This window comes from Hyposmocoma kahamanoa, unplaced genomic scaffold, assembly GCF_003589595.1.
Source record: "Hyposmocoma kahamanoa isolate Upper Pololo Valley unplaced genomic scaffold, ASM358959v1 87, whole genome shotgun sequence".
Classification (NCBI taxonomy): domain Eukaryota; kingdom Metazoa; phylum Arthropoda; class Insecta; order Lepidoptera; family Cosmopterigidae; genus Hyposmocoma; species Hyposmocoma kahamanoa.
The window spans coordinates 4,324,318-4,339,263 of NW_020654422.1; the positions used below are offsets into that span (position 1 = coordinate 4,324,318).

At 35.3% G+C, this 14,946-nt stretch overlaps 2 protein-coding genes across 2 annotated transcripts; one reads left to right on the forward strand and one right to left on the reverse strand.

The window, feature by feature from the left end:
* Positions 1-1,729: 1,729 nt before the first annotated feature.
* LOC113235058 (tumor suppressor candidate 3-like) lies at positions 1,730-6,397 on the forward strand. Its single transcript, XM_026470608.1, has 4 exons — positions 1,730-2,713; positions 3,859-4,132; positions 5,128-5,329; positions 6,099-6,397. The coding sequence occupies exons 1-4, from the start codon at positions 2,645-2,647 to the stop codon at positions 6,112-6,114; spliced, it is 561 nt and encodes a 186-aa protein (XP_026326393.1). The 5' UTR covers positions 1,730-2,644; the 3' UTR covers positions 6,115-6,397.
* A 225-nt stretch (positions 6,398-6,622) lies between these two features.
* On the reverse strand, positions 6,623-13,744 carry LOC113235059 (polyprenol reductase). The gene is made up of 4 exons (XM_026470609.1): positions 13,282-13,744; positions 10,173-10,361; positions 9,238-9,545; positions 6,623-6,840 (listed from the first exon to the last, which is right to left on the reverse strand). Exons 1-4 carry the CDS (start codon positions 13,607-13,609, stop codon positions 6,748-6,750), a joined length of 918 nt encoding a protein of 305 aa, XP_026326394.1. The 5' UTR covers positions 13,610-13,744; the 3' UTR covers positions 6,623-6,747.
* Between the last annotated feature and the right edge of the window lie 1,202 nt (positions 13,745-14,946).

A 14,946-nucleotide genomic window follows, 5' to 3' on the forward strand; every position in this document is an offset into this window, starting at 1 on the left:
TGTATGTAAGTAAGTAATGTCGGCATGGCTGTGTTTCGGTTGCAGTGTTACTCAGAGCCATAAATTGCAAAATCTGAGGGGCACTGAAAGCTGAAATTCAGAAGGTATGGAACGCTTCGGAAGAGACCTACACTCATTACTTGGTGGACCAAACTGAGGAAAATGTTTTTACTGCCCAGAAGAAGGATGCTGAATCACCCCCGGGTAATAAAAATATATGCTGTAAATTTTAGACATATTTTGTAAATATCTGTTTAAATTAACACAGTAATGCTGATATTACTGCTTGGCGGCAGAAATAGATAAGGTGGCAGTACCTTCCCTGGACGAGCTCTTTCACAAGGAGCTCTTCAAATTTCTTTGAGTTTCTATGAGTATACATATCAGAATAATGGTTGGTAACATTACTCAGAACACTCATACTGTAACCTCTTTGTACGGCCCTCTGCTGAGTATAGTCTCCTCTCATGCGAGGGTTTAGGCCATAGCTCGCCATACGAATCCAATGCGGGTTGATAACTTCATTGTGAACCTTCTTCGACATGCAGGTTTAATTACGAAGTTTTTCATCACCGTATCTGTACCCTGTAAAGAGTTGAATCCTGACGTCCTTATATCGTGGTGAATACAGTTTATGTTTATCTAATGCACCCAGGAGATTTAAGTTTACTAAAAGTGTACTTAACGCACCTAGGTAAATTAAGTTAACGCACCCGTAATTTCTTATTTACCACCCCACAATGCACTACTATATGTATTATAAATACCTACATAAAAATTCATAACAACAACTTATCTTCTTTGCTGGCGGATAGCAATTCATTGGACGTGTTCCCAACACTGTTTCTGAGTGTTATTTGTGAAACATTGTATTCGGAAGGTATAAAAAGCTTACTTTTTCGAAAGCTTTTAGCATTTGATTCTCTGTAATTTAGTTTAGACAACCAGCACTGGTCACTGTTAATTAGGTACTTTGTCCGTGGTTCTACTGCGTAGTGCTACTAGTAGTACCAAGGGAGAAGTTTTTAGCCCATGGTTCCACCAGTAGGGCTACGGGCAATATTGTATGGGCATTGGACCTACTGATCGGGTAGTACAGTCACCTTCAATATTAATAATACTACTGGTTCTGAGCTAACTACAATTTTGTTTTCAAGGATGATTAGTTCCATCTGAAACTCCCATTATAAGTTCTTAATCAACACTTGCAATCGTTTTTGGTTTTTAATTTTATGTTTTAATTTGGCTTGTAAATCAAAATTTGCAATGGGAATACTCTGTTTAAAGTGTGGCCTGAGCCCCTTTCGCTATGTGCAGGATGCACCGCGTGCAGGCGAGGTTGGTATGGGGCCCTGATAACTGGAATACTTAGAATTTACAGTCTTATTTCACCCTAGACCGAATTTGCTGGCCTGATCAGTCGCCATTCCAAAGTGGACATAAAGTTGGGTTTTAAAGCCAGCAGCGGCACTCTTCAGTGACTGCACGCACCATATAATATTTTCACTTAAAAGCAATACTTACAAAAATAATTTATAAAATATATTAAACAATGCACGTTATTACAATATATCTTGCGATTTTTTTATGAACTGTCACAGGGATCATCCTAGAGAACAATTGTAGTTAGCTTAGAAGCAGTAACATTATTAATATCGACGGTGACTGTACTACCAATGCCCATATTATAATACCATATTAATATTGCCCGTAGACCTACTGGAAGAACCACGGGCAAAAACATTGCCCTTGGCACTACTAGCAGTACTACGCAGTAGGACCACGGGCAATGAATCGTTAATGATTCTACTGTGTGGACTTAAAATAGTGTAATAACTTACAAATATCAATAATAAATTACAAATATTAATTAAAAGTCTGGCTTGGCAGAGTGGATAAACATAAGTAGGCACCTAATATCCGTTAATGATAAAATCCAATTATGGACAAAAATGCCCATGATAAAAATGCGAAATTAAATACAGTAATAAACACTTTTTATTTTCTATGTTTATAATAATACTGAAACACACAACAGTCACCAAACATGTGAAAACCATTTTCAAACATGATAAAAAATAGGTACCTTACCTACCTACTTAAAACGCGGTCCATAAAAAATGCCCGCTATTATGTCAATGGTGCAGTCTTATTTTTTCTTGGTTAGTCTTTTAAGCCACTTCAAAGTTTTTGACTTGTCTTTAAAACGTTTCCCTCTTTTAAAGACGAGTCTAAAGCTTCTAACATAAAAATGAATTCCTATTTCATCCTAGACTCACTGGCATACAGATTTAAGTAAATACATACATAACAGTCTTATTACGATACGTAATGGCGAATGAAAATGGCCGCCAGTTGTCAAAATTTAACTGACCGTAAATTTTATTTATGAATAATAAAAGGACCTCAAATTAAATAAAAAACAATTTATGTTTTCTTATTTTTAGTACCTACTTAGTTTAAAAATGTTCATTGATTGATGCACTGTCCATTATCGGTGGCATTAGGTACCTACCTTAATTAGCAAACGATCATAAAATGAAATTACTGTGAAGTGAGGATAATGTTAATTGAATCCACACTCATAAATTATTGTTCTGTGTGTAATGTTTATTGATACCTGTGTAGTTATTTCATAATCAAGATGATTCTTGGTAGCCACAAAATATTATTAAATGAAATCGGCGACATTGTAGTTTATTTGGGCAGAACGGTAAGATTGTTTCGGACAAGCACATAGGTGGATAGTGGTAGCGGTTGAGACCCATGACTCTTATACAATAAATTTTCAATAATATATCGCACATGACAACTATAGTATTATCTCAAAATGGCTTTAATTTATATTAATATTACCTATTTAGTTTTAAAGCGACAGTATTGTCCTGTCTCTTTGAAATTAAATCGTATATGAATGACACATCAGTATAGCAAAATTTTGGAAATTAATTATTAATATAACGCAATTTTGAGATAAAATATAATATAACGCCATTTTTGAGATAATACTGTGTTAGTTGTCAAGTGCGATATAATTTTAATTTAATTTAATGCATTGTATTTTATAATGTTTTTATTTTATTTCACTTCATTTTTGTGACTCGTGTATGCTGTAATATTGGCGAAATAAAATGTTTTGAACTTGAATAACCCTGATATAAAAAGGGTTGCACAGTGAGTTGATATTTGATTATCGACGTCTTAAACAAAATGTGATTACGCTGAATTATTCACTTATTCCGCTATTCTTATTCCGTTCTTAGTAGCGCGGGTTACTGAGAGCGTTAATTACTGGATCAGAATAAGAATAGCTGAATATTTAGACCGGGATACTATGTTCCGATTCCATTACTGTGGTGTGTTTTTATATTTCTAAATTTTACCGGGCGGTTCCAATCACCATTTAATTATGGTTTAATCGCTGAAAATATTCCGCCATCCCATACATTCTGGTCGAGTAGGTACGAGTAAAGAACAGCTGATGCTTACTTTTTTTCGTAATTTGTGGTAGTTTCTATTCTTTTTATTCGTATTGATGGGTAATGACCTGTCTGAATTGAAGATTACCATTCTGACCAAATTAATTTGTAACTTGACATGTTTGTGATATTTACTTTATTATTGTGTTCTGGTAATCTTATTGACATAGATATTTGCGTGCTATTTCATATAATGCGAAACTTGTTTGTACTGGCACTGTCTCTTTTGTTATACCATGTTTTAAGCGAATAAACGAATTAATATTATTATTATTAAAATATTGTGATATAAAAAAGTCACACTTCTGAAGAGATTACAAAAAGCCAATCGCTTCGTTAAATATAACATACGTACATTCCAGATTTCCAATATCCACAGATCCAACACAACTACAACTATGCGGTAGCATTAATAACAATATTTGCAATAATTACTGGATACTTTCACTATCGCAAAAATAGCTTCGCTGTCTTTATTAAACAAACGTTAGCGACTTTGGTAATTTTGTACTGCTCTTATTTGGTCTCAGCCCCGGTATGGAATAATATGAGAAGACCACCGTTTTATCAAATGACTGTTAACGGTCGGAACTATATCTATAATAGATCAAGGGCACAATATGTAGCGGAGAGTTACGTAGTCGCTATTGCGAGTATCCTTTTTGTATTACTCATCATAGTCCATTATCTATTTTCGTGTAGGTATAGGTAGCATAATATTATGGCATTTTAAAGCAGTACCTATAGGTAAACAAAAAAGCAACGAGAATGGACACTCTGGTTTTAGATACCTACCGCCACACGCTCTATACATTGACTGAACGGCAGGCATCAAGGCTCTTGGCGAGCCGTTTTGGCGCTAAGACGGCTTTGATATTTGAATATAGTATTCATTTATTCGTTACGAAACTTGTACGTTATTATAAAACATCAGTGTACGTTACTATTTATAATGGTCGTGAATAGTGCTGTGTACGGCTGTTTCTTTTCCGAAAGATGAAACGAAGTTGATAAAAACTTATACCTAATTATTAACTAGGTAATGATAAACTTTAACACACAATTTCAAATACCTTGGTTACCTTATTTAAAAATACCTGTCCAAAATATAACATTTTAAGTGCTTTAATATATTTTTAAAATAAATCTTCAATATTATTCTAGTTGGTGAGTTAATGAAAAATATTATCTAATCGTTATAAATACCTAATGAACATGTGTAGTTATTAGAATTCTATTATAGAATTAAAGAAAACAGATTCGCTTTAGAATTTTCGCTATGTTGCCGCTCTGACTACGTAACGTAATTATAGGAGAAAGTGATGGGTAACGTAATGGGGTAATGGGATTTGCGCGTGTGCAGATAGCGCCTTGTTGTATGTAATAGTAATAGGTAAATAACTTTCGACCGTTGTATGGAGTATTCGGGGTATGGTAATGCTCCAAGTTTGGAAAAATCTTTATCGACTTTGATCTAGAATTCTAAAAGAACGAGATTTAAAAATGCAAGTTTATATTAGTATCTATTTCTTCCAAAGAGTACCAAGATTTTTCACCATTGGTAGAGATACCAGACTATTCTTATTGGAGCAAATCGGAAATGTGTTTCTTCTTATAATCTTAAAGTTATCCTAAATCAGTGTATCAGATGCAGCAGTAACGGTAGGCATGATCCTAGTGATTGAGGGAGGAGGTGGAGTAAGAGTTATAGAACCACCCACACAACCACCTCAAGCGGGAAAGAAATGGCTGCGAAGATTACAATCTTGTATTGGACTTTTACTTATATGCGTTTTCTTCTCGTTGCTCTTGTCTATGCTGAAGTTTAAGAGAAATCATTATCCTTACAAGTAAGTTGACGACAGGTTCAAATCCCAGTGGAACCAGAAACAAAGATCTGCAACGGCAACAAGCATATAGAAAAATTCGTGGTCTGCTCGTTTGTTAAATAGCTCACTTGGGAGAGCGTCAGTCACGGTATGGCAGACGCTGGTTTGAGACCAGCCGGATCGAATGAACTGTTGCTTTGTGCTCGATCTATGTATTAATCATTTATTAAGTTGGTTCTGGTCTGGGAGCAATTAGTGTTCTAATTCTAATTTTGATGGGCATTATCAATGGACATGTGTTGTCTATTCCATAGTTTGGCACCAGGGCACATCTTTCAGGTCGGGGAGGTCGATACTAAGAGATGGTGGAGAGATAGTAATAGTTGGGTATAGTTACAAAATATAGACCCATCTGTGAGCACATCTTACAGAAAGCAATAATATCGATCAACTAGGATCGAAACCCTGACAGGTATGACCTGTGCCATAGTACGAATACTGCTGCTGGATACGTTAATCGTACTTTTAGGTCTCCTATTGCCGGTGTACTAACAAAAACGTTTGTAAGTACGAATGCAATTAAGGTTTTGATCGAAATTTAAATTAATCTAAAAGCTATTGAAAGTTCATCTTTAAAGTATTAAAGATATTTATTTCAAATTTAAACACTGGACGATCAAATAATTTTGATGCTGACTGTACTTCTAAGTAGTAAGTAGGTGCTTCGATTTCATCTTGTACATACATGGACATACCAATCTTTTTTACTAACTGGTTGATTTTGTTTCAGTTTTTTGTTCGAATAAGTGAAAACTAAATGAAAAAGATTACACATTAATGGAATGCTGCATTGCAATATAATTGATTTATTGACACTTAAGATTGAAATCCAACTCAATGCCGCTTACTATGAGTTAAGTCCAAAGTGTCAAGCTTGATGTGCTCTTAACTGTACATATTTAATAAATATGTTTTACAAAATATAAAATTCTTTAAATTTATAACAATAAATGCGTCGAACATTTTGCTTACAATAAATAAACATGTGTTAAAACTTCCGACTAATCAACAGCCAAAGCCTCATTATTGGCACAATGTTTAGAAGCCATCCCGTGGTTCAAGTAAATTAGATCGAAAGAATTTTTCTTTGTGTTGTTCGATCTTTGTATCAATAATAACATATAATAACATTCTATTTGTTCACTTAAAACGCAATGCTGATATAAATATAGCCATCCCTAAAGCGTGAAACACGTAGAGAGCGGGTGCGGGTCGGGCGCATGTCGGGTCTAATTCCGTGTATTTATATGGACGACAACACACGACCCGCGGCCCGACCCGCACCCGCTCTCAGTGCATTTCAAGCTTTAAGTGATCTAAATGTAAGTAAATATTATTTGTAACTTAATATTATTATTAGCTGAAATAAAAAGTGAGTCTTATAAAACACCAGGGAATATAGCGTGTCTATTAACAGGATAATTCTTGAACGTCTTCTTATACCATTCGTGAGCCTGGATCGCCGTTTGGATCTGAAAATACAAAACAAAGATGGTGTGTAATGAATGTATCATATAAATATTTTTAGTCTAACGCTCATTTAATATTTTTTGTTTTATATAACAATTCACTTAATACAACGAACGTTTAATATTAACTTACATTCTCTAATTTCATTTTTGATAACAATCATTAATCCTAGCACTCATTTTAAATAACAATTAAGTCGATACAACCTCAAATGGCTGGTTCCGTATAACAGTGAAAGTGTTGAATCGATCTCTTTGGCAAAAAATATATGGTAAAATTGAGCATATTTTCACTGATTAATATACGGTGTGAAAACACGATTCCTAAAAGTTTTCACGATAGAAAAGAAATATAAACTTACCTCAAAATTGTACTTGAAAACCGTCGTATTTAATAGATGATTTTTTTTATACTAACTAAACTAAATAGAACACGTGTAGTATACGATGTACGTTTTTGGAATGGATTTAATTTCGTTTGTAAAAAAATAAATTCTGATATAAAGCCAGTGTCCCTGCCGTTCGCCCCGCGCATTGGAATCGATTCAGTACGGGAAAACAAGTTCGGTTCAGGGGGTCTACTCTCGATCTTCGTCCGAAAAATTACTGCCAAATAGCAATACTTGACCAAATGAAAAGACGCGTGATGCGAATGAAGCTTCATACTGGATACTTGTCTTTTAATTTTGTCGAATATTACTTATTTCCACAGTAATTGTTTCGGACGGATGTCAGACGGAGATCGAGAGTAGCCCCCCTGGCTCGAGCTGCTTTTTCTTGAACTAACCTAACCAACCTACTAAAGGAAAGGGGCGCATATTACCTACAGGTAAACAGCTCGTAAAAAATATCTAAATTGACAATATATTATATAAAGTGATTGTTATATAAAAATATATTTATATAAAATGTTGATATTATTACAAACGAGAATAATATGAAATTAAGTCATAGTAAGTGTATTTAGTCCAAGTGAAAATTATATATTAAATAAGCGTTATATCCATGTTATATCTATTAAAATCAGTTTTTTTTATTTTTACACAAAATGGAGACGGAGTACACAAGTAATGACTTATATTATAAGACACATCATAATTGTCAAACACTGTTAAAACATTGCTGTAAAAACATTAAAACATATATTTGCTAAATCTTCGTAATGCAACGGAAAGAAGTTTTGGCTCTTTTATCAGGTACCATTTCATTCATTCATTTCAAGCAATTTTAATAATACTGTGAAACTAAATTCCTTTTTTTTAAATCGTAGTAGGTACTCATTATTATAAATTAAATGAAATATTTATATCTTTACATGATGAATGTATTTCAAAGACGCATTACAAAAAAAATTTAAGAAAATAGTTTCTCAGTTTCGGTCTGTAGTTTCTCAGTGTCTCAGGTCCTCAGGTCTGTGAGGGCTCATTGCTACATATTTAGGTCTGTAACTTTAAATTATTTCTTTACAAAATCCACGACGGGCTCTACAATTGTTTTACAACTTAGTTCTACTATGGACCAATGACTCGAGAGAATTGCTAATCTCCATGCTACACGTCGTAACTGTGGAAAAGTTCAATATTCCGTCTTACATCTAGATGGCGCTGATCAATATAGTGGATAACAATTAATCCCTCTTTAACATGAAATATAAGTAGTTAGATTTTTTCCTTGTAATATTATTCAAATATTGACCATGGGCTAAAATTATTTTCTGAGCTTTGACAAATATGCGTGTCTAATAGATGGCATTGTGTGTTACAGACTAGGTGTCAATAGATGGTGCTAATCCTAACAAAATAAAGAATAGCCGGCACTACCCATAAACATCAATACGAAAGCTGAGTAAAGACTTCGCGAATTTATCGCCGACGTCTGTCACAGGGGATCGAATCGGCTATCAAATGAGAAGCAACTGTTCGCGCATTGGGCTAACACAGCGCTATTCCACAAATAAAGTATATTTTGCGATTTTATCATAAGTAAATCCGATCAAAAGTCTTTTAATATTTCAACATGCAACATTTTCTCTATCTCTTTCTGAAAATGGTCAACGTCGTTACATGTCTTATAACATGATCATAAAGCCTTTTGCCTTGACCAGCTAAATGCGATTTCGATGATCGAGGTGACGCCCTTACAGACGCCCTCACATACAGACGATCCCTCATTTCGATCGATCAGCACGATAATCGTATCAATATGTCGCTACTCCTCTGGATGACGTTCAAGTTACTCGTTAACAACATAAAAAGACACTATCGATTCTTCGTTTCGATCACTCGGAAACTACATTATATGGAGCATTTGAAAGGAGCCTTTTAAATATCGCAAAAGATGGTGAATACTATTATCTATCAGGTGAACAGTATGACTATTTCAAATCTATAAAGAACATACCTGATTGCCTAAAACCCACAAATAAATGCAGAAGAAAGTTTTAGTGGGTATCAACAGCACCAGAACAGTATACATGATCACTTCACACAACCTATGCGGACTGGAAACCTTCTCGAACATTCTCCCGTGTGGTATCCCATGGTCTTCAGTTACCACTTTGCCACTCTTCTTGTCTTTACGCATGTTAGCGAATATAATATTTGTTTTTAATTGTTCTTGCCAACACCAGAGAAATACGAGTACACAAGGCACGGAGAGTATTGTTGTGTATGTGTCCGTCCAGTTTACTTTTTCTTTAGGTCGTGTGTCTGAAATGCAGATAACAAAAGATGTTAAAAAAAAGTTTTTTGTTTTATATAACAAGTTCTATATTAAGATTCGTACTAATAAATCCTAGGACGACTATTCTGCCTTCGAAAAAACGAAACGCAAAGTTTTTTGGATAAAAATAGCAGTCAAAATATATTTTTATATTGAGTAGCTTACTTATGTTTTTTATTGATGTTACTTGGACCTTTTGCTGTATGTATACCAACAAATTATTGAGATTTCTACAAAAATTAGGTTACATCTATTTACCTGTCCATACTTGTACAATTACCACCAAAAAGTTAGTATATACTAATACAAAATCATATTCATATTGTAGCGTCAAGAGCACGTCGAGCATTACACTTAAGATTTAATTTCCGAAAACAGGCGTGCCCCAAAGATCGCCACAAAACGTGTTTTGTTTCGCATTGTTTGCATCTAGTGAATTCCTACAACCTTCACCAGGTCAATAGTCCACTTTGTGAGTGGTCTACCCAGTACCTTGACAGCTCTTTGGCCCGGTATCGGTTATATGATCTGCGAACAATGTGCCCCGCTCATTGTTACTAAATCTTTGCAATTCTTTGGGCTATGTCGGCTACTTCGCTACAAAAAAAACTTACCTAGAACCAAAGGTGCCTGTCCAAAAACGGTGACTATACATCCAAAGTAATGTATGATACCAGCTAAATAATGACTCAGATTCATTTTACTGGACTTGGCGAATACTTGCAAGAAATATGTTTCGTATAAACGTCTGCTGCATTGCATTGTGAGGAGACACATTGCAATGATGGCTGCCGTGACCGACACTGAAACAGATTACAAAAAGGAATATTAACTAACTAGTTTAATTTACCTTGAGATGTCTACCCAATATAATAAATGAATAATAAATAACGCACACACTCATAACCCCGCACTAAGGTAAACCCGTGTCGCGGGTGCGCGGGTGCCATGAACACACACACAGACCACCACAAATTACACCCAAACTCACGAGAGAAATAATTGTAGGCCATACAAATATTTCTCCCGGCCCGGGAATCGAACCTGGGACCTCTGCGTGGCAGTCCGGCATGGTAACCGTTCGGCCACGTGGTAAATGTATATAAAAGGATTTTCATTTTTCTTATAATCTATTTCGCCGATTAAATTTGTAAACGCAGTTGGATAACGGTATCTATCCGAATCCGAATCTGAATCGAAAGTTTAAATCGGAATGTTCTGAATAGCACGGAAAGCGCTCTTAGATTCGAGAATTCGGCCAAGGAGGCAGTTAAATATATCCCGGAGTCATAATTATACCGTTCACCATATTTATTTTTTATGCATACATACACTTCACGCCCTTTTTCTATCGGGATAGGACATAGTCTGCCACTTGCTACGATCCTGAAACATCTTTCGCCTCCAATGCTTTCACCACACCAATGTTTTCATATATGCTCATAGGTTAATGCTTTCATACACGCTCATAGGTTAAGGGTAAGAGTACCTCAGTTTGGTGTTTACACAAATTATATAAATTTGAATAAAAGTAAGGTGTAACTAAAAGTAAAATGTTGAGGCCATTTCCTATTAATTTACTGTATACAGGTAACATTACAAACGATAAAAATTAAATCACCCATCAATGAATGCTGCCATGTTACAATTATTTTAGGAAAACATTTTATTACCTAAATAGATACTACATAAATCTATTGAATATTTGAATAATAGTCATAATTAAATAAGCTTTATAATAACGCGCACATAATCGTAGTCCCACACTAGGGAAACCCTGTATCGCGGGTGCCACGGACATACATAGATACTAGCAGTAGAGCTCCTTGTGAAAGAGTTCGTCCAGGGAAGTGCTGCCACCTTACCTATTTCTGTAATGTCAGCATTTCTGTGTTCCGGTTTTGAAGGGTAAGGGTGCTGGTGAAATTACAGGCACATGAGACTTGCAAACTTATGTCTCAGAGTGACAGGCGCAGTGGCAGTGCCCTTCAAATTTTTGCGATATAAAGTTCGGAGTTGCAATGCAACTGTTATGGGAGCGTGTAGCTTCCTATAAGGCGCACGACATGTCCGTCCTGCAACTTGATAATATAAAAAAAGCATAGATAACCACAAATTACACCTAAACTCACGAGAGAAATAAGTGTAGGCCATACAAATATTTCTCCTGTCACGAGAATCGAACCCGGGACCTCTTGCGTGGCAGTCTAGCATGGTAACTGTTCGGCCACTGGGGCAGTTAATTGGAGGCTTTAAGATGATTGATGAATATTTTTGTAAAAATAATAATAAGGTTGTGGGGATTGAGTTAGCTACTTTCATTATTTACAATAATTGACGCCAAGGTAAGGTACCGCAAGTTGCTAGAATGTTGTTTAGAATTTTAACTAGTTAAGTCATATGTAAAGGTTATCACTTTAAAACCTTGAAGTGGTAGATAGTTTAACTATAACTTTTAACTTCAATGTACGAACTAAGACCTCTGTGGCTCAGAGGTCTTGTGGTGTCAGATGAAAAGGTTTGAAACTATTTAAAGTGATTAATATAAGAAACAAAGATTTCGAAATAAATGGATCTGTCCAGGGTGTTCTGGGTAGTTTCCATAACTCCAAAGACACGTTGGTACTAATAGTTTAAGGAAAAACTACTGTAAACAAAGCAGCAGTGATCGTAAACTTTTTCTTTAGAAAGACAAAACGTTGCAGCATCATGATAAATTTATTATTTTATAAAAAGTTTCTTTATACAGTGCAAACTTTTCTAGATCTACAGATCTATACATACTTAATCCATTTTAAAAACTTGCACTATCTATATACACTTAACCTATTTCAAAAACTTGCAGTATAAAAAAATTAAAAGAAACAGAGGTTACACACATTAAATGGAAAATAATAGAACATTTTCATTTGATCTTTAGTGTATAACATGAGTAAAAGAAATGTAATAATTACATAAATTTTGTGTAGATTTGAGAATTTTGTTTAATGGTATTTATTAATGCCCCTGACAAAATTCCCAAAACTTTTTTCTATCTAATGGTAAAAAAAAACGAAGTGTAGACAAGATCAATTCTACCAGATGTTGACCATAGGACCTCCTTGACTAGTGCTCTCAACTAACCGCTCAGTCACCCTAACATTGAGGGATATAAAGAATTCTGTAACTATACTCAACACTCTCAGGGAAAGAAATAAAGTAGTCCTGCACTGAGTTCCAGGCCACTCCAACATCGAGGGAATGAGGTAGCAAAAGCTGATGCCAGGGAAGCTCATTGGTCCTGAACCCTTTATATTATACGTGCTCCCGCCTGAAGTGTACAAAGTAGTGTACCCAGTAGTGTATGAAGTTCCATACTGTGAAGGCACAGGCCACAACCAGAGGACATAAAGCTGTCGGAGCCAGGAAAGTCTTTCAGTTCTTTAATGCTGTTGGTCTTGCTCCGAAGTGTAATTAGTGGTGATCACAATAGAACAGTTTAGTGGTCACAGTGATGAGAAGCTGCATAGGCCTTGAAAGCTACCTAATAATAACAAGTAATGCCGCACAGCTAACGGCTGGGCCACTGAGTGTAAACATTAAATAAAAACCTAGACACACCAGGAAAGTGACAATAAGTCTAACGTTTATTGTCTTAATTATTAGATTAGGGAAGTAATTGCTGCTTGTCACAGTAAGTAGAAAATTCAGTGAGGATGTTAAAATATTCTATCAAAATCTTACCTGATGGTTCATGTTGTTCTAATAAAAGCTTCAATACAAATTGTATATATCTGCTGACACCACAGTCGAAGTAATATACCACAAACATATACCCCAATGTGAACACACTCAGTACTGACGAAAATAGGTAAAAATGTCGATAATATGCTTTAGGAATTTCTATAATTTGTAGGAAATTCCCACCAGAGCCTTGGTAAGCAAAATTACCATATTTATAGCCTTTTATTACAAACGCGGGCAAATGATTTTCGTATTTTGAAATTAAAACTCCTGTGAACGTAACTGTAAATGCCAAACTTAGGAAAATAAATTCTAATATGTTTAGCATCGTAGTTATTTTGCCCTTACTTGAACGTCAAACTCGTGCAGACTAGAATGTCGTCGCAACATTACCAAAACTAATACTAATCACTTTACTGAGTAACGGAATTATGAAATATAACGGGATAAAATTGTCCATTCGAATTTCGTTCCACCTAAATTGCAAAACATCTAATCATTAGAAACGCTAGAAACGATATTTTTGTGTTAAACAGAGAAAACATATATATTGACTTACGTAGCGCTATCTTTGTCTTTCGTTAATATTAGCGAAGAAAAACTGTGGCTATTATGGTGGCTATTGAATAAAAGTTGTATCTGTTTTACAATTACATGACGCCATAGGTATGCCCAGTTGTCCGCGCAGTGGTACATTTTCTGGCCCAGCTTAATATTAGATAAACACATTAAACCTCATTTAAAAGTAGTTTTCTTATTACATCGAAAGAAAGAAAATAAATTTAAGCGATTTGACTGCTATTTCAAAATTAAAATTGATACAACACAAAATAACTTGGCAATTGCATGACGTCATGAACGAGACAAACAATTAATATTACCTCAATTAAGATAGTAATCTAGGAATAAACCTTATCAGCTGACATATTGGGTATTTTTGGCTTGGATATAAGTTCTTTGAGCTGATTTAATAATATGCGAAATGAGTTGCGTGTGGTAGTACATAAAAATGATTGTCATTTAGAAAATATTTTTCATGAATCTAAGACATAAAGCAATAAAAGACTAACGACCAACGGAAACTTTCAAACAACATAGCGAGGAAATTAATAAAACTGACAAAATGAATAGTAATTACAAGACTGGCGAGTACGGAAACTGACAACCTGGTCTCGACCATGCAAACAGCTTATTTTAAATATGCGTTAACATCCCTAGTAAGTTTGTGTTTTAAATGCGCCGACGACGCGCGTTACGCACCGTAAACGCGTGTCGTCTGCACGTATATGTATAATAAATTTAGTATGCATGTATTTAGTATTTAATATGTATACGCCGCAGAGTCGCCGACAAAGGTCGCAGACGCGCTGTAGCTTACACTGAAGACTTAAATCGAAACATATCTACTGAAGAAAAAGAGAAACTATTCGCCTGTTCGAAACGGAACGAAGAAAAAAGTATTATTTTATAATCATGCATGCTTGGAGATACCCTTAGCGATGGAACGAGTTGTATTTGTTTCAACTCAGGCTTTAGACTTCACTGCTAACTCGAGTTAATTCGACTCGGTGCAACAGCGAGTCGCGAGTAGAACTCGAACCGACGATTCACCGAGTTGGACTCGATCGGCCGGCCGACCGCGACTCGAGCGTAACCGAAGGTCAC

What these genes read in the sequence shown, in the direction of transcription:
- LOC113235059 (XM_026470609.1), bottom strand. Translation starts at nt 13,609, where the DNA reads ATGCTAAACATATTAGAATTTATTTTCCTAAGTTTGGCATTTACAGTT. An exon ending in AGAACAACATGAACCATCAG is followed by an intron (nt 10,362 to 13,281) that starts GTAAGATTTTGA and finishes AATCTGTTTCAG; the next exon opens with TGTCGGTCACGGCAGCCATC. An exon ending in TGTGGGTTTTAGGCAATCAG is followed by an intron (nt 6,841 to 9,237) that starts GTATGTTCTTTA and finishes TTGTATTTTCAG; the next exon opens with ATCCAAACGGCGATCCAGGC.
- LOC113235058 (XM_026470608.1), top strand. Translation starts at nt 2,645, where the DNA reads ATGATTCTTGGTAGCCACAAAATATTATTAAATGAAATCGGCGACATT. An exon ending in TAGTTTATTTGGGCAGAACG is followed by an intron (nt 2,714 to 3,858) that starts GTAAGATTGTTT and finishes CAATATCCACAG; the next exon opens with ATCCAACACAACTACAACTA. An exon ending in TTACGTAGTCGCTATTGCGA is followed by an intron (nt 4,133 to 5,127) that starts GTATCCTTTTTG and finishes TCAGTGTATCAG; the next exon opens with ATGCAGCAGTAACGGTAGGC.